This window comes from Microcaecilia unicolor, chromosome 2 (assembly GCF_901765095.1).
Source record: "Microcaecilia unicolor chromosome 2, aMicUni1.1, whole genome shotgun sequence".
In the NCBI taxonomy this organism is placed as follows: Eukaryota; Metazoa; Chordata; class Amphibia; order Gymnophiona; family Siphonopidae; genus Microcaecilia; species Microcaecilia unicolor.
In genome coordinates, this window is record NC_044032.1 from 356763446 (window position 1) to 356788229 (window position 24784).

Genomic DNA, 24784 nt, shown 5'->3' on the forward strand with positions numbered 1-24784 from the left:
ATTTATATGGGTACATGGGTGTTCTGCCCAAACTCCACTCATTTGCACACTCGCTGGCAAAGTAGGGACATCAGCCACCAAAGCTTGGTGTGTACTTTCACTAGTCTCTAGTCCACAAGAGATTGTTTGCACTCATAAGTACCCATGAGCATAACGGACTAAAATACCACCATTTATGTGCATTTTTTACCACCTGATACTAGGCAGCTTCTTATAGAATTACCCCTTGTATTGTGTAAAACATAGTACTTCACCTATATAACACCATCCTTACAGTAAGATATGGTGGTGGCGGCAAAATTGTCATGGAGATGCCTAGCAGCAGCAAGGACAGAGAGGCTTGTGAAAATCACAGTAAAATGACACCAGTCTATCCAGTCCACCCATTAAAAATTGGCATCAAAACCAGGGCAGTTGGCAATTTACCATGCGAATCACATATAGGCAGTTCTAAATATTGCAGCAATATCACACCCTATGCCAGTAGTCTGATTTTATTATTATGGTCTGAGCACAGTCACCAACTGTGAATTGCTAATTAACAACATTTTACATTCTAATTTCAACTTTAAAATTTGTTCCCCTCCCCCATAGAGGTATATAACACCCACTCGTAGCATATAGTATAAATGTGATATAAAATACACATACTTGATCCTGACCTAACTTTGCTGTTTTTGGAACAGACCATAGAAGTCTGCTCACACTGGCTTTACTTTCCAACTAGAGGCCAGCTGAAACCTGTTGAAACCAAATCTGCGGCCGAAACTCGCTGTTCGGTTTGAGCCAAAACTGAAACCAAACATGAAAGCGTCTTGCCTTCTTGGCAAAAGACATGCAGTGCTGCACCCCCCCTCCCCCACCCTATAGAAAACAGGTTGTGCCACTGCCCACTGAGCTGCCTGACCACCCTGTAGGGCGTGTACGGGCTTACCTTAACAAACCCTGGTAGTCTAGTGGCCTCTTTGGGGGCAGGAAAGGAGCCCATTGTTCCTGGTTACAGCGGCCACTGAATTAAAATGGCTGCCCAAATTTCCAGCGTCAGCCTTGCGAGACTGCCGCGGGAGGTCTCGGCAGTCATTTTGAGATTGGCACCCAACATATGTAGGAATGGTTCCTGCATATACTGGGTGCCAATCTCAAAATGACTGCCGGAACCTCCTATGGCAGTCTCAGCAGCCACTTTGATTCAGTGGCTGCTACGGGCAGTAACGAGTGGTATTTTTGGCAGGCACCCGGATTTTGTGTCTGTTTCAGTGCCGAATCCAAAACCGAAATTTGGTTGGCCACTGTTCCCAAATATGCAATTATTGGATGTATTGAGGGAAGAAAAGGTAGTGTAAAGTACAGGCTGATCCTAGAGGAACACCTATTCCAATCTGTCATAATCCTGGGACTAGGCAAAAGATTCTACTTTCAGCAGGACAGTGATCCTATGCACAAAGCAAAAGCAGCAATGCAGTGGCTCCGCATGAAGAAAATGAATGTCTTTGAATAGCCCAGATCTGAATACAATAGAAAATCAGTAACAAGACTTAGACTGCAATACACAGACAGTCCCCAGCCAACTTGAAAGAGCTTGAAAGCATAGTTGTTTACCTGTAACAGGGATTCCCCATAGACAGCAGGATAATGGAGACATACGGGTTTGTCTTAGAGAGCTGCAAGGGAATGCGGATTGTGGGAGTCCTGCGGAACCCACAGGATTTGCACAGGGACAGAAGAAGTTGGCATGGTATTTCCACAGGGATGGAAGCAGTTGCCTTAGGATTCAGGCAAGAGTGTCAAAATCTCCAGTGACACAGACCAAGGCTTGGAATGCACTGACAGAGGCAATTGGAGCAGCAGAATGAAGCTTGGAATGGCCAGAGAGGTAGCTGGAACACCAGAGGCTTGGAACACTCATTGGTTAAATAGTGAATACTACCCGAAAACCATGAGAGGCTTTTGGGGTCAGGATGAAACGGAAGGCTGCAAGAGACTAAGTAGTAGCATTGATTCTTACGGGTACAGGTGAGGATGGAGGAGATTAATTGTGGGGATAGAATGGATCTTAGTATGTACAGGTGGGTAGGGGTTAGATTCCAATGGGAACGAGCAGGGCTAGGTGAAATTTCTGTTCCCGTACAACTTTCTAGTTTGTCTCCTAACAACCTCATTTGCGAAATGGACCTCTCTAGAGTGATTGAATTCTTGTAACCAATGGAGCATTCTGTAGTTTTCCTGCTTAGCTGATGCCATTCCAATGTGTAACCAGTCCATCACAAACTATCTGGGACAGCCATTCCCAACCCAGTCCTCGGGGCACACCTAGTGAATATGCATGAGAGAGATTTGCATTCACTGCCTCAATTGCATTCAGATCTAATTCATAAATATTCATTGTGGATATACTGAAAACCTGATGGGACTGGGTGTGGCATGAGGACTGGGTTGAGAATGACTGATTTAGGAGAAGTGTTGATGTTACATTGTGGTATATGTCTGTACCTTTAGATGAAGTGCATCAGTAGATCATCTTGTTGTTCTCCCCCCTCCCCTTCTTTTTTTTTAATTTGAGGGGATGGAAGGCAGGAAAGTGTGTCTGCATTATCCTGTGATCTACAGAGAACCCCCATAGCAGGTAAGCAACAATGCTTTCTCCATGTAAACTCCAGGATAATGCATCCACACTCAGTATTGCCCTAGCTAAGGGTCATCGGATGTGGCTGTAATGTGAGAGACAACCCACTGTAGTTGAAGGGCAATCAAGTTATGCAAAAAGATTCTTAAGCACATCCTGCCTAAATTTTCTGTCAGACCTAGCAGCAAGATGTGAGATAATGACCAGGTTGCTGCATTGCAAATGTCTATTATAGCGACTTCTCTCAAGTGAGCTATGGAAGTAGACCTTGCTCTGTCGATGTGCAATAATCTATTGAGGTGGTTGGAGATTGGCCTGGTTGTAACAGAGATCTATGGGATTGGCTTTATGGTTAGATAACATTCATTTAGAATACTGGCTGTCCTAAGGTAGTAGGCTGGAAAGAGACAAACAGTTATGTGGAGTGATGTATCTTTGTACAGTCCAAATAGAAAAGCAGGGAACGGCAACAGTCCAAAAGCTGCTTCTCCTGGAAGATTCTGTGATTTTGAAAAGAAAACCAGTAATACAATATCCTGATTGATATGAAAAGAAGTTACAACTTCGGGTAAAAATTTTGGATGTGTTTGGAGGGCTACTTTAGTGGGGAAAAACTTTAGAAAATAGTGGTAATGAACTAATGTTTGAAGTTCACTGATTCTTCTAGCTTAAGTAATTGCAACTAAAAATAAGGTTTTCCAGGTTAGGAATTTTAGTAAAGTAGAGATGGACTGTGCAGGTATTTATCTGTCGTCATTAAGATCCCACTGAGGAGGTGGAGATTGAATTGGTGTTTTAGTATTCCAAAGACCTTTAATGAAATGGACAAGAAGATGTGAAAAAACAGTTTTCTTATCCAGTAAGTTATGGAATGCTGAAATTCCTGCTAAGTGAACCCATACTGAGGATGTCTTGAAACCTCTATCTGATAGATGGAGTAGATATTGAAAGATGACTGATGCCAAACAGGGATATGAATTTTTTTTGAATGTCTTTACACCATAAAGTTAATTTTTTTCCACTTTACGGTACAAAAGTTTTGTGCAGAAGGTTTGCTACATGAACTGGTAATGTTCTGAATTGCAGGTGGAAGAAGTTCTACGTTCCTCCCCTGATCCTCCAAGCTTTCAGTGCAAATGAATTGTTGGAATTTAACAGCTGTCTATCTTGCTGAGTAAAGAGGGTTGAGTGGGTGGATTGGCTGGTCTATCGAAAGAGCAGAGCCAGGGGTACCATGCTTGCCTTGGTCAGTTGCGAGTTATAAAAATTACAATCCACTGAGTCTTGACTTGTCTTTTGAATGACCTTTGATATGAGAGGAATTGGTGGGAACGCATAGAGAAGATCAGCCTTCCATAAAAGGGTGAACACATCCATAGATAACCTATCTGGACATAGAACCACAAATTAAACCTAGCCCTACAATGGCAAAAAAAAGGCTCATACTACAAGCAAGAACGCACAAGAGGCCAGATCGACCCTGTAATATTTTGGCAACAGATCTACAAGAACGAATGGATAACACAAACAGACTCCAAACACTACCCCCTAAACTGGAACAATAGATGCAGGAGCATATTAGACAAAATTGCACCACTACAAACCAGAACTTCACGAAGACACAGCTCGATACCATGGTTCAACGAAGAACTGAAAAAATTAAAAGACGAGACTCGAACAAGCATGGAAAAAAATGAAAAATGAAAACACACTTATAGCATGGAAACAAATGCAAAGAAAATACAAATACAGTGATACCTCGGTTTTCGTTGATATTCCGTCCGAAAAAAACCAATGAAAACTGAAACAGACGAAAACCAAGGCAATTATTTCCATAAGAATCAATGAAATCCAATTAATTAGTTATAGACACTCCAAAATACATACTAAAAACACATTTTATAGAGAATAAATATAGTCCCATGATGGAGCTAAAGGGAAAGGGTTAACTTATTAGCAAGGGAAACACTTAACAGGGAAAATGAGATTTGAGCACATGTGATTTTATCTTGCGTGCGTTGTGTTAGATGTGCGGGGTAATGCTCACACAACGAGAAACAACGCCACAATGAGCAGGAGAACGCGTGGGTCGCCCTTTGTTTTCACAAAATTAGCAGCGAAAACCGAGGTAACCAATGAAATCCGAGACAAATTTTCACTGAAAAAATCAACGAAAACTGAAACCGACGATAACCGAAGTCAACGAAAACCGAGGTTTCACTGTATACAATAAGACAAACCAAAAGGTCATACTACAAAATCAAAATAGGACCAGACTACAAAGATATGCATACACTTTTCCAACTTGTGAACAAACCACTAGACACCACACCGGTTACCATAACCAGTACAGACACCCCATCAGCAGACAACCTTGCTAAATACTTCAATGAGAAAATTATAAAACTACAACTCACGTTACCACTCAATACCACCGACCACGAAAAATTCATTGACGGTCTGGACCCAATCCCCGATGAATACTCAGCAGACCAAATCTGGACAAACTTCGATCCACTGACCGACGAAACCGTCACCCTAGCAATCAATAGATTCACCAAATCCCATTGCAAACTGGACATATGTCCCAATAACCTAATAAAATCCGCCCCTCAACGCTTCATAACGGACCTAATGTCACATAACTACATGTTACAACATGGATTCTTCCCTAAGGACCAAGGAAATATACTACTTACCCCAATACCTAAAGACTCAAAGAAAAAAGCAAATGACATAACCAACTACCGCCCGGTAGCATCCATCCCCCTGGCAGTCAGACTAATGGAAAGTATGGTAACCAAGCAACTTACCGATTATTTAAACAAATTCTCAATACTACATGAATCACAATCAGGCTTTCGATCCAACCACAGCACCGAAACAGTACTAATTACTCTCCTAACCAAATTCAAACAAACAATTGCAACTGACAACAGTATACTTCTCCTACAATTTGACATGTCCAGTGCGTTCGACATGGTCAGCCACAAAATACTACTGAACATCCTAGAATACTTCAGGATTGGAGGAAGCGTACTTAGATGGATCAATGGCTTCCTAACTGCAAGAACATACCAAGTGATATCAAATTCGAATACATCATCACCATGTTAAGTAGAGAGATGTGGTAGCCGTGTTAGTCCACTCTTAAAGGTTATCAATAGAAATCAAACAAAATAAAACATGGAAAAGAAAATAAGATGATACCTTTTTTATTGGACATCTATATACAAGAAACCCACAGACAGATGCAGCTACCTCCACAACTCCAACTTCCACCCTTCACAAACAAAAAGATCCATTATTTACAGCCAAGCCACAAGATACCACCGTATCTGCTCGGACCCAGAGGATAGAGACAGACACCTTGAAACCCTGACTGCATCCTTCAAACAGAAAGGCTACAACCTGAAAATAATCTCCAAGAATATTGCCTCCTCCCTCAAAACACCCAGGGAAAATCTGCTACAGTACAAGGAAAAAAAATCCACAGACAGAATTCCCCTTGTAGTGACATACAACCCAGAGCTGGAGAAACTGAGGAAAATCATAAGAGACCTACAGCCGCTACTCCAGGAAGATGAATTACTGAAAGAGATATTCCCATCCCCACCAGTGCTGGCCTTCCGACAGCCACCAAACTTAAAACACAAGCTGATCAGAAGTAAACTTCCAACACAGACTGAAAAAGAAAAGGGCACGTTCCCCTGTAGCACATCCAGCTGCAAGCTATGCAAAAACATTTCACAAGACCCCACAGTCATTCACAAGGGAAAAATATTCAACATAAAGGACTATTTTACATGCTCATCTTCCAATGTGGTATATATCATTCAGTGTAAAAAATGTAACGAAGGATGCTATATTGGAGAAACAGGCCAGATGCTGAAGACAAGATTCAACCTGCACAGACATCACATGAAAATAGCCAGTGCCAGTCAAGCCCCCACTTCTGTGGGCCAACACTTTACAAGACCAGAACACTGCACCAGTGATTTCACAGTAAGAATACTGAAAGGTAATTTTAAAACAATACAGGAACGTAAGACCTTTGAAATAAGAATGATTGAATATTTTGACACCCAACAAACAGGACTTAAGAAGGATCTGGGTTTTCTAACCCATTATAAACCATAAAGTTGTATTTCTCTGTTTATTTCTCCGTTTATTACCCTCCTCTCACCTACCAACACCCATCCTGTTAGAATATCAATGAAATGCTTTGATGTCCCCATGCATACCCCACCCTCCCACTCTGTCAGACTGTCAAGGTAATGCTTTGATGTTTCTCTTATATATACAATCTGCTACCACATTTGCTTATTTCCGATCTGACGAAGAAGGGCAACCTTCGAAAGCTAATCAAGAAATGTATTGTTATGTCCAATAAAAAAGGTATCATCTTATTTTCTTTTCCATGTTTTATTTTGTTTGATTTCTATTGATAATCATCACCATGGAAATTTGAATGCGTACCACAAGGATCACCGCTCTCACCAACCCTTTTTAACCTAATGAGACTCCTGGCCAAATCGCTACCCAACCAAGGCCTCAATCCTTACATTTACGCAGACGATGTCACGATCTACATCCCGTTCAAACATGATCTAAAAGAATCACAAATGAAATCAAACACAGCCTCCAAATAATGAATTCATGGGCAGATGCATTCCAACTAAAGCTCAATGCAGAAAAAAACACAATGTCTCATCCTCTCCTCACAATATAACACGAACAAACCCACCACCATAAACACCCCAGACTACACCCTTCTAGATTCAGACAGCCTGAAAATTCTCGGAGTTACAATAGACCAAAATCTCACACTAGAAAGCCATGCGAAAAACAGAACAAAGAAAATGTTCCAATCAATGTGGAAACTCAAAAGAATAAAACCTTTCTTCCCAAAGGAAATATTCCGCAGCCTGGCACAATCAGTGGTGTTAAGCCACCTAGATTACTGCAGTGCCATCTATGCCGGATGCAAAGAACAAATCATTAAGAAACTCCAAACTGCCCAAAACACAGCAGCCAGACTCACATTTGGAAAAACGAAATACGAAAGTGCCAGCCCCCTAAGAGAAAAACTACACTGGCTCCCACTAAAAGAATGAATTGCGTTCAAAATTTGCACCCTGGTCCATAAAATCGTTCACGGTGAAGCCCCAATCTCTATGTCAGAGCTCATAGACCAGCCAACCCGGAACACAAAAACGTCAGCACACACATTCTTGAATCTACACTACCCCAGTTGCAAAGGCTTAAATACAAATCAACATATGCATCCAGCTTCTCCTATATAAGCACACAACTATGGAACGCACTACCAAATGCTATAAAAACAATGCATAACCTAACAATCTTCCGAAAACTACTGAAAACCAACCTGTTCAAAAAAAGCATACTACAATGATCCATCCTAAATACTAGAAAATGAAACTCCACCAAAACTAGACAAAACTGAACTCTCTACACTTGACTGCTACATTTACGCTGCCACTAATGAACGTTACACATTACTCACTACAACTCTACGTCTCATGCAGGATATGAACTTTCTATATTTGATTGTCTAACTTACTCTATAATCTACTCTATCATTTATGAACTTTAATGCAAAACTACTTTGTAATTTACCTTATCATTTAAGAACTCTAATACAATATCACTTTATATTTCTCCATCTGGAAACGGCGGTCGCCACTCCAGCACAATGTAAGCCACATTGAGCCTGCAAATAGGTGGGAAAATGTGGGATAAAAATGCAACAAATAAATAAATAAATCTTTCAGCAGAACAGGTGAGGTTTGTCTGTGGAATGCCCTATTTATCCCCTATCTATTTGAAATAGATGAATTGGGCTGTTCCACCACTAGAGTGCTTGTTTTATGTGTGGGGTGATGCTTAGTTTTTGGGACAAAGTCTGAATATGTTGGGACCTTTGAAAGTTCAAGCCCCATTGAATTGGTTGCATTATTGCAGTTGGCATTATCGTGGTTTAGGCCACCATAAGGCATAAGGCTTGCAGTGCATTTGTGAGAAGTTAGAAGTTGTTATACTAAGCATCGGATAAACTTTGAGTGAGCCTGTGGAAGAAATGCTCTCGCTTGTACTGTGTTTGTGTGCTCCTAAAAATAGAATAGTTTGAGTGGGCTGTAATATAGGTTTGTCCTAGAGACAAAAGAGACTGGGTATTTATTTGAAGGGATATTGAAGTCCTATCAAACAGGAATTTGCATCAGAAGGCAGGACACAGCAGAGGGAAGGCCCCAGAGCATGCCTATAGGAATTGCTGTAGCGGCTTAATAAGGTAGTGGCACCATTGGGGGGGGGGGAAGGGAACAACGTGCTGGACCTGTGGGGGGGGGGGTGCTGGAGGGAAAGAAGAGAGGCACTGATTGCACATGGGGCTGGAGGGAAGGCAGAGAGGTGTTGGACCCACAGGAGGATGGCTGGAGGGAAGGCAGAGAAGTGCTGCACCCATGGGGAACGGGACTGCAGGGAAAGTGGAGAGGTGCTGACCTGCGGGGGGAAGGGGCTGGAGGGAAGGCAGAGAGGTTCTGGATTCGCGGGGTGGAGGCTGGATACTGGAGGGAAGGGAGAAAAGTGTTGGACCTGTTGGGGGGGGGCAGCTGGAGGGAGGGCAGAGAGGTGCTAGATATGTGGAGGGGCTGGAGGGAAGGCAGAGAGGTACAGAACTCATGGGAAGGGAGAGCGGGGCTGGACCCACAGGAGGGGGGCTGAAGGGAAGGGAAAGATGCCGAACCAAGAGGATGAAAGAAGAGGGAGTCAAATACTGAACACAAAATGGGAGGGCAAATGAGCGAGATGCTGGACTGAGGGAGGAAGGGAAGAGAGGTATAGAAGCTGGATGGGGTGGGGTTGGAGAGGAGAGAGACACATTGGTGTGGGGGAGAATGAGAGGGAGAAGCTGGGCACAAGGAGGTATAAAGAAACAGGGGATACGACCTCTTTATCTCTCATACTTTCTATCTGCTTGCCCTGAGATTTGGCTTTGCCCTGAACACTGCTTCAGCTGCTGCCCTGTGTCATGGAGGTTACCTTTTCTCCCATACTTTTTGCCCAGTTGGCTGCAGAGGTGGTGTTGGGCTACTAATCTCACCCTCTTGTAGATTTCAGCCTCTTCTTCCACCTCAGTCGCACTGCTTTTCTTCCTTCGAAGTCCACTTCATCTGTCTATTTATTTATTTGTTTATTTGTTACATTTATATCCCACATTTTCCCACCTGTTTGCAGGCTTAATGTGGCTTACAAAGTACCGTAAAGGCGTTTGCCATTTTGGTTGATAACAAATACAAGATTGTGTTGTGGTCAAATGAGGTAGAAGTGAACCAGGCATCATGGGTCGAGGGGAAAGAGGATAGTAAATTGTCCAGTATGATAATTGATTATGTTGTGTTGCTGGGTGTGGGGATTTATGTTGGATTGGTGGGATAAGCTTTTTTGAAGAGGTGGGTTTTTAGTGATTCCTTGAAGTTTAGGTGGTCATGTATTGTTTTCATTGCATATGGGAGTCCATTCCATAGTTGTACGCTTATGTACGAGAAGCTAGATGCATAAGTTATTTTGTATTTTAGCCTTTTGCAGTGTGGGTAGTGTAGGTTTAGGTATGATCGTGCTGATCCGAGTCCGTTTCTAGTCGGTAGATCTATGAGGTCTGTCATGTATCCTGGGACTACGCTGTAGATGATTTTGTGGACCAATGTGCAGATTTTGAAGATGATTTGTTCTTTGATTGGGAACCAGTGCAGCTTTTCTCGAAGGGGTGTAGCGCTTTCAAATCATGTTTTACCATATATCAGTCTGGCTGCTGTGTTTTGGGCGGTCTGGAGTTTTTTTGTGAGTTGTTCTTTACATCCCGCATAGATTCCATTGCAATAATCTGCATGGCTTAGGACCTTTACTCCTCTGCCTCTCCGAGTAGCAGCCATTTATTGACCCCCTGATAAGTCCCTTTCTTCCTTTCTCACTGACCTTGACTTTTGGCTTTCCTTTTTTCTTGAACCTTCATCTCCTTCCCTCATTCTTGGGGATTCTAGCATTCATGCTAATGATCCCTCTGTTATATTTCTTAGTTTCTCTCTCTAACATCCTCTTTCAGTCTTCAACTGTGCTCCACTACTCCTACTCACCGGAATGGCCACTGTCTTGATCTTATCTTCTTCCCCAACTGCTCACTCTCCAGTTTCTGCGCCTCAGCTGTTCCCCTCTCTGACCATTATCTGATAACTCACGCTTAAAATACCTTTTCCCCTATCCCGTCCAATCTCCACCAATAGAGTTAGGAATCTTCAGGCTATTGAGTCTTCTACTCTGTCCTCCAGTGTTTCAAACCTCTTCTCAACCCCTATGTTATCCAAATTTGTCAATGAGGCTGTCTCTTTCTATAATACTATTCTCTCCGCTGCCCTGGATACTCTCGCTCCTCCCATTCCCCGTTCAGTAACATGTACCAAACCCCTGCCTTGGCTGACCTCTAGAATCCGCTTCCTACGTTCCTGTGTCCAATCTGCCGAACTGCTTTGGCTGAAATCCTGTGCTCGTGTTGACTTCATACATTTCAAATTCTTGCTGACCTCCTTCCAGTCTGTTCTTTCACTTGCCAAACAGGATTACTACATCCAGTTGGCAAACGCTCTTGGTTCAAACCCTCGACTTGTCTTTGCCACACTGAACTCTCTCCTCAAAGTGCCTTCACCTCCAACTCCCCCCTCACTTTCTCCCCAGACTCTGCCTGAATATGTTCATGATAAGGTTCACAAGATTAATCTTGAATTGTCAGCCAAATAACCTCCACTTCTCCTTCCCTCAGTCCATTCTCTCAACCCTTCTTTAACCCCTTCCTCTTTTTCTTCCTTTTCTGAAATCACTGAAGAGGAAACTGCACATTTTCTTTCCTCCTCGAAATTAACCACCTGTTGCTCCGATCCTGTTTCCACCCATCTACTTAGCACTATTTCTTCTACTGTCATCCCTTCTATCTGTCATATCCTCAGTCTTTCACTTTCCACTGTGACTGTTCTTGATGCCTTCAGACACGTTGTAACCACTCCTCAAAAAACCTTCATTGGACCCTACCTGTCCTTCCAACTATTGCCCCTTCTCCCTCCTCCCTTTCCTATCCAAGATATTTGAACATGCTGTTCACCGCCATTGTCTTGACTTTTTTTCATCTCAAGCTATTCTTGATCCACTTCAATGTGGCTTTTGCCATCTTCATTCAGCTGAAACAGTATTCGGTAAAGTCTCCAATGACCTGTTCCTGGCCAGATTCGAAGGTCTCTATTCTATCTTCATCCTTCTTGATCTATCTGCTGCTTTTGACACTGTTGATCACCGCTTATTCATTGATACGCTGTCACTTGGAATTCAGGGCTCTGGTCTTTCCTGGTTTTCTTCTTATCTCTCTCATCGCACTTTTAATGTATACTCTGGTGGGTCCTTCTCCACTTCTATCCCACTATCAGTTGGTGAACCTCAGGGCTCTGTCTTGGGACCTCTTCATTTTTCCGTCTACAACTCTTCCCTTGGTGCTCTCATCTCATCCCATGGTTTTCATTATCACCTTTATGCGGATGACTCCCAGATCTACCTTCTGCACCAGAAATTTCAGCAGGAATCCAGGCCCAGGTATCAGCCTACCTGTCTGACATTGCTGCCTGGATGTCTCACCGCCACCTCAAACTAAACATGACCAATACCGAGCTTCTTATCTTTCCCCCTAAACCCACCTTTCCTCTTCCTCTATTTTCTATCTCTGCGGATAACACTCTCATCCTCCCTGTTTCATCAGCTCATAACCTTGGGGTCATCTTTGACTCCTCTCTCTCTTTCTCTGCACATGTCCAACATGGTGCTAAAACCTGTCACTTCTTTCTCTATAATATCACCCAAATGTGTCCTTTTCTTTCTGAGCACACTACCAAAACCCTTATCCACACTCTTATTACCTCTCTCTTAGACTACTGCAACTTACTTCTCACAGGTCTCCCAGTAAGCCATCTCTCGCCCCTTCAGTCTGTTCAAAATTCTGCTGCATGATTTGTATTCCGCCAGTGTCACTATTCTCATATTAGCCCTCTCCTCAAGTCACATCATTGGCTCCCTATACATTACCTCATACAGTTCAAACTCCCCTTACTGACTTACAAGTGCATTCACTCTGCAGCTCCTCGGTACCTCTCACTCTTATCTCTCCCTACACTCCTTCCTGGGAACTCCAATCTTTGGGTAAATCTCTCTTATCTGTACCCTACTCCTCCACTGCCAACTTCAGACGCCTTTCCTTTTATCTTGCTGCACCGTATGCCTGGAATAGACTTCCTGAGCCAGTATGTCAAGCTCCATCTCTGGCCATCTTCAAATCTAGGCTATATAGGACCCAGAAGGGAGAGGCTGGACTTGAGGGGCATAGGGGCACAGGAGTGATGTTGGATACGGGGGGGGGGGGGGATATGGACACATGGGAGATGCTGGTGGACATGGTGGATGCTGATGAACATGGGGAAAGATAGGGACATGGAGGTAGAAGATGGTTAGTAAGTATGGAGAGAGAATAAATGTCAAATGGATAGGAGACCTTGACGAGTGAGTTAAAAAAACAGGACATCAGAACTGTGCCAGAATTAGTTAACATTGAATTATTCTTATTTTGGTTACTTTATCACATTGTCATTATTGAACGCTTTTCACTACCCTTGATTTCAGCACCTGAAATGTATTGATTACCGATTTTATTCTAATTTACTGTGTACTGTATATACGTATTGGAATATTCTTCTGTATTTCTTATTCTGGAAATGGCAATCGCCACTACGGTATTTGTAAGCCACATTAAGCCTGCAAAGAGGTGGGAAAATGTGGGATATAAATGCAGAAAATAAATAAATAAAGAGAAGACAGAGGGAAATAGAAACTAGAGCCTGACACCAGATAACAAAAGGTAGAAAACATAATTTTATTTTCTATTTTGTGATTAGAGTATGTTAGATTTGAAATGTGTATCGTGCCAGCGCTGGTATTAGACATAGCTGGGGCCCAGGACAATAAATTTGAGAAGGGACCCCAAAGCCCACTACCCGTCTGTGCCTTCTTCAGCTTCTAGGAAGCTTAGGGTTCTTTCTGGCCAGGCATGTGTGATCTTTATATTTTGCCCACTAAAGAAGGAAATGTATCTCTATTTCTTTGGTACTGTAGTACATTCAAGGTGTGGCTTCTTAGGATTTTGATTTAATTTATGTTTATCATTTTTGGGCAGATTTTCTATGTTTGCCATTTGTGTCCTGTGTGTGAGACCCAGGTATTCTGTTAGCATGAATTTTCCATGTAGGAGTTTGTAGTAATTTAGCTTATTTAGGGGCCCTTTTACAGAGCAGCGGCCCAATGCAGGCTTACTGCTAGCTCTTCTGGGACTACCACCGGCCCAACGTGGCTGCCGGCGGTAGTCCCTCCCCGAATACGCGCCATTTCTGGAGGAAAAAGAAAACCCCCAGAAATGGCTTGTGTGGCGATAACCCGACGGTAATCAGGCATTTCCGCTCGCTGCCTGGTTACCGCCGGGTTAGCACGGGATCCCTTATTGCCACCTCAATGGGTGGTGGTAAGGGCTCCCTTCTGCATGGCCACATGGTAAGAGTTATCTAACTATGTGGCCTTTTGGGAGGTGGGGGGCTTTTACTGCATGCGGATAAAACAGCCCTGGCGCACGGGAAAAACGTCCACCACCGCTAGCGCAGGGCCCTTTTTTCCCGCAGCTTGGTAAAAGGACCCCTCAGTTTTCCCAATAGTGAAGTGGGGGGGGAAGAAATGGGGGTTCTGTTTGACCTTTTTCTATATTGTTTGTGATTTATAAACGACAATTGTATAGAATATTGTTCCTTTTTTGTACTTTAATAAAAAAGATTTAAATATAAAATCATAACTGTTTGAGGCTTGTGTGGATGGAGTCAGACTAAGTTTGCGACGCGGGGATGGGGGACAGACTTCCTCCCTATGTCATTCTCTACTTAGGGCTAGAACATTCAGAGTATATACACATTTTAAAGTTACCTTTGACTATTTGCCTCTGCTTTAGTAGCTTCAGATTTTTTCCGTAGCACTTTTTTTTCATATCCTCTAATCAAGTGGCAAATTTCTAGCAAAATTCCTGAAAATCTGCAGCATGTTGTGGCTGAGGTTTGCCAGTCTAAGGACTGATAGCAGTTGATGGGACACCATAATTAATGTAGTTTCTTAGCAACCACTGGTCATTACAGTCAGGGACCTGCCCCTTATTGTGGCATTATGGCATCTGACCAGTTACTACTATAAATCACTTTTATAGCGCTACCAGTCGTATGCAGCGCTTTACAATTGAACATGAAGAAGAAAGACAGTCCCTGCTCAAAAGAGCTTACAATCTAAATGAAAAGGCAACATGCACATGGTACTGGGCAGGGCCATTGGACAGGGGATTTTATTTGGGTGAAGGGGCAGCATCACAATCAAGCTTGTATGACTGCCGATAGGAACATAAGTATGTGTGTGTATACATTTTATTATTATTGTATTTAAAAATATATAGATATAATAAAAAATATATACATGAAGCACATGTGTTTGGGAAGACTGTTCCAGGCACTTGGTACAGCAATCCTGAAGGTGCGAGTTAAGTTTTAGCAAGTTGGGGATGAGGGGATATATAAGGAAATGAGAAAAAGGAGGGAAAGAGCTGCTGCAGAGTTGAATGCTTTTGTAGTGAGAACAAGCAGTTTAAATTTTATGTGGAATTTGACAGAGAGTTATTGAAATATTGTAATTCCAGGAGAGTTGTTAGTGGATGAAGATAAATAAATCTGAGTTCTGCACAGACTGCAGTAGAGAGGGATCCTCAGTCACAGGTCCATGAGGAACAGTTTGCAGTAGCTGGGGAGGGGGGTTAAATAGCATAGCCAGAAACAATGTTTGTTTTTGAGGGAGGGGGCTCCCCTTTCCTCTTCCCTTCCCCTTCCAGTTAAAATTAAAATTACCTTAGTTCACAGGGATCCCCAAGCTCCACAAGCTGAAGAAATTTGGAGCCACCCCGATGAGCTAAAGCATGCCTTAAAGTACTGGTTCTAATGCCAGCATCAACTGAGCATGCTCACAGTGCTGTCAGCAGCATTTAAGCTGCTGACAGCTATGCTTTTGTGAATCAGGGTGGCTCTGTATTTCTTCAGCTGATGGGGCTTGGCAATCAAAGCCAGCTATAGAACGGTGCATCTGGCTACTGAGTGGGTGTGAGACAAAAGTGGAGGGGCTTGGGTCAACCCAAGGCCACCCATAGTGGGGGGAGATTGTGGAAGAGATGATAAAATGAGGATTCATACACATGTACTTCAGAACATAGGAGCCAACTTTTCAAAATGATTGGGGGTGCTGAATTTTTTTTTTAACAGGTGGTGCATTCCCCCGCCCCCTCCCTCCCCCCTCCCCCTCTTCCAAGTTCCAGGCCCCCCTCTCCTCCGAGTGCCAGTCCCAACCCCAGCCTGACCTATTCTCCCACAACAGTCCTCCACTGGTCAGTCCTCGCCTTCCTGCATGCCGCCCAGAATTTTAAAACTCATCTTACCTCGGGGTTCCGGTGGCAGTAGTGAAAGGCAAGCAGGCTCGGTGCTTCAGTCTTCCTTTCTCAGCTCTGGTCACGCCCTTGCGGAAACAGAAAATGAGAGCGGGACCAGAGCTGAGAGAGAGGGGAAGGCTGAAGCGCCAAGCCTGCTTGCCTTTCACTGCTGCTGCCGGGACCCCGAGGTAAGATGAGTTTTTAAATTCTGGGCGGCACGCAGGAAGGCAAGGACGGACCGGCGGAGAACTGAGGGAGAAGAGGGCGGGCACCGGGCAGGTGGGCTGGCTGGGAAGGGAACTTCTGACTTCTGGCAGGTGCAGAGCTGGTCCTAGGGTTTCTGGCGCCCTCCTGCAGCCTATTAGTCGGCGCCCCTACCCATCCAGGGGTGGGATCACTATGGCTCCACCCCTATAGTAGTCACACCCCTTTTACCAGCCATGGCGTCATTGAAAATATTACACCAGTATAGAAGAAAAATAACTTGTTTTTTTTGTTTTCATTATAAATAATTTCTGTAAGCTGTTACAGCTCCATTATACTCTAAATGACGCAAACCAAATTAGCATATGAGAACAAGATAGTCTTGCCAACTCTGAAAAACAATGTGTTAGCAAAATCTCAGAATCTAACAAACAGATCCCTATTCAGACACTTGGCCTTGCAGAACAGAGATAGCCCCTCTCAAATTCTTCAAAAATTAACCTGAAATCCTAAGAAGTTAGACCCTGCACGCAGCACAATACCAGACAAACAGAAATAAACACATTGCTATACATTGCAAAATAAGACGGCAGATGTAGCAGATGTAAATTCTCAAAGTGGACATATTACAAACACTAAAATGAAAATAAAATGATTTTTTTCTACCTTTGTTGTCTGGTGACTTTGTTTTTCTATTCATGCTGGCCCATAATCTGATTCTGCTGCTATCTGTCCTCTTAACTCCGTTTCCAGGGCTTCCTTTCCATTTATTTCTTTACTTTCCTCCTTTCTTCTTCATTTCTTGCTCTATATCCATAAGTAAAAGCTGGGCCCTCCTTTCTCCCCTGCTCCCCTCCATCCATCCATATCCAGCAATTCTCCTCTCTCCCCTGCCCTCCTCTCCATGTCCAGCAGTTTCTCCACTCTCCCTGGGCCCTGCCCTCCCATCCATGTCCATCCATGCTCCTCTCTCCCCTGCCCACCTCCATCCATCCATATCAAGCAATTCTCCTCCCTCCCCTCCCCTCCCTGTACAGCAATTTCTCCTCTCTCCCTGGGCCCTGCCCTCCCATCCATGTTCATCCATGCTCCGCTCTCCCCTGCCCCCCTCCATCCATCCATATCCACCAATTCTCCTCTCTCCCCTGCCCTCCTCTCCATGTCTAGCAATTTCTCCACTCTCCCTGGGCCCTGCCCTCCCATCCATGTCCATCCATGCTCCTCTGTCCCCTGCCCACTACCATCCATCCATATCAAGCAATTTCTCCTCTCTCCCTGGGCCCTGCCCTCCCATTAGTATTTGTCCAGCTATCATCCCCTATTATCTCTGAATCGAGTAAGTCTCAAATGCCCTATCCATGCAATGTATGTGCAGCCACCAAAGGTTGATAACACAACTTCTTTCTATCATCCCTTTAGAGTAGTGTTCAAATAATGACATTTGTCCAAGAGCATAGTGAACTAGCATCAGTTGATTAGGTTTTATATACTCTGGATTTGTATTAACATCCCAGGAGTGCCCTAGATTTGTCTCTCTTTATTTTGATAATTGATTGATAGCCCCTTTAGGCTCCCATTATTACTGCTTGTGAGGAAGTAGAGGAAAGAGAGACCAAATTTCTGAGACCTATCGGAGTGAAAATAATTTTCATGTTGGTTGAGCTACAATGCTGACTCTGAAATATTTACTGTTCAAATGGTAAATGAAAGACTTTTTAAATGAATTGAACAACGATTGCAAACAAGCTTTTTTTCTTACGCCTGAAAGTGGCTATAGATTCTTTGAAGTATAACACGGTGCCTTTCTTTATTTCCCTAAACTGAGAAGTCGGTCAATCCTGATGTGCAGCAGCCTTCTCACTCCAGTCTGACAGAGCCCAGCACACCAAATCCTTCCTCCATCAAACTGGCATCCTGGAATCAACCATCTCTTGATGCAGACACTGAGGAGCTGTTTACGGATTCCCAGTCACAGGTAACAGTTGCTTTACTAACAGATTTAAGAGCCAAATTAATACCCAGCTAACAACTTTCTAATATTTCATTGAGTTTAAAATGGTTTCAATCATTCTCCGAGGACAGGCAGGCTGCTTGTTCTCACATGTGGGTCGACGTCTGCGTCGGCCCAGGAATCGGCATTTTGCAAGCAAAATATAAAAAACGTTTTGTCAGAGTCTTCTGGCGCGCGTACAGCATGCACCGCGCTTGCGCGGACCGATTTCCCGCCCGTTGCGTGAGCATGTTCCCTCAGTTTTCTTTTTTCCACGTTGAGGTGTGGTAGGTTTTTATCTCCGCTCCTCTCAGACCCAGGAAAAGTCTTCGCTATTTTGTTCTAATTTCTCTTTATTATTGTCAGTTTTCAAAAAAAAAAAAAAAAAGAAATCCCGTAGTGTCTTTTAGATTTCTTCACTTTTTAAAGTTTCCTTTGTTTTTCGACGCGGCCGGGTTATTCCCTTTTTTTTGTGCCCTTTTTTCTTTTACCAGGCATAATTGCATCTTTTGATTTCGCTGAAGCCGTGTTCCTTCCATGTCATCGAAGACACCCAGTGGCTTCAAACATTGTACTCGGTGCAAACAGACCACCTCAGGTACCAATACCCACGCCTGGTGTATCCAGTGCCTTGGGCCTGACCATAGCCCAGCCGCTTGTAGTCTGTGTCTTCTTATGAAGAAACGGACCCAAGCGTCTCGAGAAGCCCAACGAGAAAAGGTTTTTGGGGCTCGGTCCGGCCCTTCGACATCGACATCGGTACAAAGGTCAACGTCATTGACATCGAGGGAACCATCAACGTCGGAAGCGGAGGTAATGGCTGCTGAAAGACCAATTTGTGCTGGGAGCAATGAGGCATCGAGTGGGTCTCCACCTGCCTCAAGGTCTCCTGTTATGCAGGCCCCCGGGACCAACCTTTGTTGGACCCGACCCCAAGGAGGCGTGAGGATTCCACATTCTCCTCATCGGTACCAAGCAGTCTCGATGACGGGCGTCGAGCAAAGGCGAAGAAGCACCGTCATCATTGTCCTAAGACACACGGTGCCGGGAGCTCCGAGGCTTTGAGGGAATCGGCACCTGAGAAGTGTCGGCGCCGAGAGGATCGCTCCCCCTCTATTCAGGAGGTGCCGATGCATCGGTCTTCTGGCAGCCCGGTGCCTGCTCCTGAGCCTCAACAGATTCTACCAGCGGTTCCTTTACTGACCCCGCAGCCTTGTCCGACGGCAACTCTCAATAAGCACATCAGGGCCCTGCTTTCAGAGCTTCTGGAAGGATTACTGTGCCAGTCTGCTTCGGTGTCGGGGTTCTTGCTCCTTCCGTACCGTTTGCTGCAGCGGCCTCTGGCCCTTCACCTGTGGTGGGTCCCCGATCTCGGTGCCACCTGCGGCATCGGTGTCAGCTGCCACCCAAGTGGACTCCCCTTCGACATCGGTGGAGGAAGCTTCACCGGAGTCCAGACAGGCATCGACTTCTCGGCACCGCCATCAAGGATGTCGCTTCTTGGCGTCGAGGCAGGCTCAGTTTCGGACTGCTGTGAGGGATGTCTTGTCCGATACTGAAGATGCGCGCTCGTGGGAGGAAGAGGAAGATCCCAGGTACTTTTCTTCTGACGAGTCCTATGGGATTCCCTCTGAACCTTCCCCTCCACCAGAAAGGAGACTTTCTCCACTGGAGAGTCTATCCTTTACCGCCTTTGTCCGGGAAATGGCTGCGGCTATTCCCTTCCCTATGGAGGTTGAGGATGACCCCAGGGCTGAGATGCTCGAGGTCCTGGATTATCCTTCTCCGCCTAGAGAGGCTGCAAAGGTTCCTTTGCATAATGTACTGAAGGAAGTCCTTATGCTGTCTAATCCCGTGATTCAACAAAAAAAAATGAATCCCATTATTGGATCCACGGCGAACCTGGATTGATGAGGTCTCAGCTACCTCACAATTCCATGGTGGTGGACTCCGCCCTCAAAAGAGCCAAGAGCATTAGGGACTATGCCTCGGTGCCCCCAGGCAGAGAATGTAGAACATTGGACTCTTTTGGTAGGAAGACGTATCAGGCCACTAAGCTCGCTGCCAAGATCCAGACATACCAGCTCTTCACGAGCGTTCACTTGCGGAACTCGGTGAGGCAACTGTCCAGCTTGGTTGATGCACTTCCTCCGGAACAGGCCGAGCCTTTTCGCCAGGTGGTCAGGCAGCAGGAGTCGTGTCGAAAATTCCTGACCAGGGGTATGTTCGACACTGTTGATGTAGCATCCAGGATCGCTGCCTAAGGTATAGTGATGCGCAGACTCTCATAGCTGCGTGTCTCTGACCTGGATCATTTGGTCCAGCAGCAGATGGCGGATGTTCCTTGCCGGGGGGATAACCTTTTTGGTGGGAAAGTAGAGGATCTTGTTGACCAGATCAGGAAGCACAATGATTCTGTCTCCCGCCGGGCGTCTTCTGCTACTACCTCCTCATCTAGAATGTTTTTTGGAGGGAAGAGGAGTGCTCCCTATTCCTATGCTAGGTGTAGGTACACTTCTGCTTCTCGGCAGCCTGCCCAGGCTCAGTCCTAGCGCGCTCGTTCTTGTCAACAGCGTGCTCCTAAGGCCACTGCGGCTCCCCAGCAAAAGCAAGGGACAGGCTTTTGACTGGCTCCAGTTCAGCATAGCCTCAGTAAACGTGTCCGTACCGGACGACTTGCCGGTTGGGGAGAGGTTAATGTTTTTTCACCAAAGGTGGTCTCTTATAATCTCTGACCGGTGGGTTCTTCAAATTGTCTGGTTAGGATACACCCTCAATCTGCAATCCAAGCCTCCAAATTGCCCACTGGGAGCTCAGTCCTACAGCTCCTAGCACAAGCAGGTACTTGCAGAGGAACTCTCCGCCCTTCTACAGGCCCAAGCAGTCGAACCTGTTCCACCAGGGGAAGAAGGGCTGGGATTCTGTTCCAGGTACTTCCTTGTGCAAAAGAGAACGGGGGGGGGGGGGGGGGGGGGGGGGGGTGTCCCATCCTAGACCTAAGGGCCCTGAACAAATTTCTTATTCGAGAAAAGTTCAGGATGGTTTCCCTGGGCACCTTTCTTCCCATGATTCAAGAGAACGATTGGCTATGCTCTCTGGACTTAAAGGATGCTTACACACACATTTCGATACTTCCAGCTCACAGGAAGTATCTTTGGTTTCGGCTACAAACACAGCACTTTCAGTACCGTGTACTGCCTTTTGGCCTGGTGTCTGCGCCCAGAGTGTTTACAAAATGCCTAGCTGTAGTTGCAGCATCGCTACGCAGACTGGGAGTGCATGTGTTCCCTTATCTCGACAATTGGCTGGTGAAGAGCACCTCGCGGGAAGGTGCTCTGGAGTCCATGCGAATGACTATTCAGGTGCTGGAGCTACTGGGGTTCATCATAAATTATCCCAAGTCCCATCTCACCCCAGTCCAAAAATTGGAATTCATTGGAGCTCTGCTGAACACTCAGACAGCTCGAGCTTATCTTCCCGAGGCAAGGGCGGACAGCCTTCTGTCCCTGGTGTCCATGGTTCGAACATCTCAGCAGGTCACGGCTCGGCAGATGTTGAGACTTCTGGGGCACATGGCCTCCACAGTTCATGTAATGCCCATGGCACGTCTACATATGAGATCAGCTCAATGGACCATAGCTTCCCAGTGGTTTCAAGCTGTGGGGGGTGTAGAGGATGTAATTCAACTGTCCACCGACTTTCGGAATTCTCTTCAGTGGTGGACGATTCGATCCAATTTGACCATGGGGCAACCATTCCCTCAGCCATGAAAAGTGCTGATGATTGATGCATCTCTCCTGGGGTGGGGAGCTCATGTAGATGGGCACCACACTCAGGGAGCCCGGTCCTTTCAGGAAAGAGGTCTGCAGATCAACCTCCTGGAATTAAGAGCGATCTGGAACGCTCTAAAGGCTTTCAGAGATCGGCTGTCCAACCGAGTAATCTTAATTCAGACAGACAATCAGATTGCCATGTTTTACACCAACAACAGGGGAGCACCGGATCTCGCCCTCTGTGTCAGGAAGCTGTCCAGATGTGGCTTTGGGCTTGCCGTCACGGCATGTTTCTCCAAGCCACTTATCTATCAGGCGTAAACAACAGTCTGGCCAACAGATTGACAGGATAATGCAACCTCACGAGTGGTCACTGAACATGGGCGTAGTCCGCAGGATCTTCCAAGCGTGGGGCACCCCCTCGGTGTATTTGTTTGCCACTCAAATCAATCACAAGGTCCCTCAGTTCTGTTCCAGGCTTCAGGCCTATGACAGACTAGCATCAGATGACTTTCTCCTACATTGGGGGACAGGCCTTCTGTATGCGTATCCTCCCATACCTCTAGTAGGGAAGGCTTTACTGAAACTCAAGCAAGACTGTGGAACAAGGATCCTGATTGCACCCTTCTGGCCGTGTCAGATTTGGTTCCCTCTTCTTCTGCAGTTGTCCTCCAAAGAACCGTGGAGATTGGAGTGTTTTCCAACCCTCATCACTCAGAACGAGGGTTCGCTTCTACATCCCAACCTCCAGTCTCTGGCTGTCACGGCCTGGATGTTGAGAGCTTAGAATTCGCCTCCTTGGGTCTTTCAGAGGGTGTCTCCTGAGTGTTGCTTCCAGAAAAGATTCCACGAAGAGGTGTTACTCTTTCAAATGGAGGAAGTTTGCCATCTGGTGTGACAGCAAGGCCCTAGATCCTCTTTCTTGTCCTACACAGACCCTGCTTGAATACCTTCTATACTTGTCAGAGTCTGGTCTCAAGACCAACTCCGTAAGAGTTCACCTTACTGCAATTAGTGCTTTTCATCGCCGTGTAGAGGGTAAGCCTATCTTGGGACAGCCTTTAGTTGTTCGCTTCATCAGAGGGTTGCTTTTGTCAAAGCCTCCTACAGTATCATGGGATCTGAACGTTATTCTCACCCAGCTGATGAAACCTCCTTTTGAGCCACTGAATACCTGCCATCTGAAGTAGTTGACCTGGAAGGTCATTTTCTTGGTGGCTGTTACTTCAGCTCGTAGAGTCAGTGAGCTTCAAGCCTTGGTAGCTCATGCTCCTTACACTAAATTTCATCATAACAGAGTAGTCCTCCGCAGTCACCCTAAGTTCTTGCCAAAGATGGTGTCAGAGTTCCATCTGAACCAGTCAATTGTCTTGCCAACATTCTTTCCCCATCCTCATACCCGCCCTGCTGAACGTCAGTTGCACACATTGGACTGCAAGTGAGCATTGGCCTTCTATCTGGAGCGGACAAGCCCATTCAGACAGTCTGCCCAAATGTTTTTCTTTTGATCCCAACAGAAGGGGAGTGTCTGTCGGGAAACGCACCATCTCCAATTGGCTAGCAGATTGCATTTCCTTCACTTACGCCCAAGCTGGGCTGACTCTTGAGGGTCATGTCACGGCTCATAGTGTTAGAGCCATGGCAGCGTCAGTGGCCCACTTGAAGTCAGCCACTATTGAAGAGATTTGCAAGACTGCGACGTGGTCATCTGCCCACACATTCACATCTCATTACTGCCTACAGCAGGATACCCGACGCGACAGTCGGTTCGGGGTTTAGAATCCAACTCCACCCCCGTAGGCCCATTTTTATTCTGTTCCAGGCTGCACTCTCAGTTAGTTGTTACTGTTAGGTCAATCTCAATTATGTCCTCACCGTTGCGAGGCCCAATTGACCAATGTTTGTTGTTTTGAGTGAGCCTGGGGGCTAGGGATACCCCAGTAATGAGAACAAGCAGGTATTCTCCGAGGACAGCAGGCTGATTGTTCTCACATACCCGCCCACCTTCCCTTTGGAGTTGTGTCTTCCCTTGTCTTTTGCTTTCTATTTGACTGAGGGGCACGCTCACGCTACGGGCGGGAAGACGGTCGCGCATGCGCGGTGCGCGCATGTGCACGCGAGGGCTAGCTAACTTTGTTGCTAGGAAGATCGTCCGATCCTGGGGCTGCAGTCAGACGTCACCCAGTAGTGAGAACAATCAGCCTGCTGTCCTCGGAGAATACCTGCTACAGGTAAGTAACCTCGCTTTTTCTCAGAGTGTATTTCTTCCAATTACCACTACCCTTTGTTACCTCCCATTTAACCAGTTTCTAACCAAGTCGGTCACTTTGATGCTCACTTTATAAGTTGGTTATGCGGGACCTTATCAGAAATCTGAGTACAGCACATCTAGTGCTGTCTACTTATCCAACTGTCTGGTCATCCAGTCATTGAAATTGATTAGATTGGTATAGCCTACATCTGGTAACACTGTACTGCCTCAGATCCTCCACTGTCCTCTACTTTCACCTTCCTCCATTGAAGGAATTTGGACATTTGACTGTTTTCTTTCATCTGTGGATCGGTTCCAAATCTACAAGAGGACATTGCCT

At 45.4% G+C, this 24784-nt stretch overlaps 1 protein-coding gene across 1 annotated transcript in view; it reads left to right on the plus strand.

Annotated features, from left to right (window-relative positions):
• The window catches only part of WRN (WRN RecQ like helicase), a 442993-nt gene that overhangs the window by 402479 nt on the left and 15730 nt on the right, over positions 1-24784 (plus strand). The window contains 1 exon segment of the mRNA XM_030194495.1: positions 18259-18405. Coding sequence (XP_030050355.1) covers positions 18259-18405 — 147 coding nt within the window.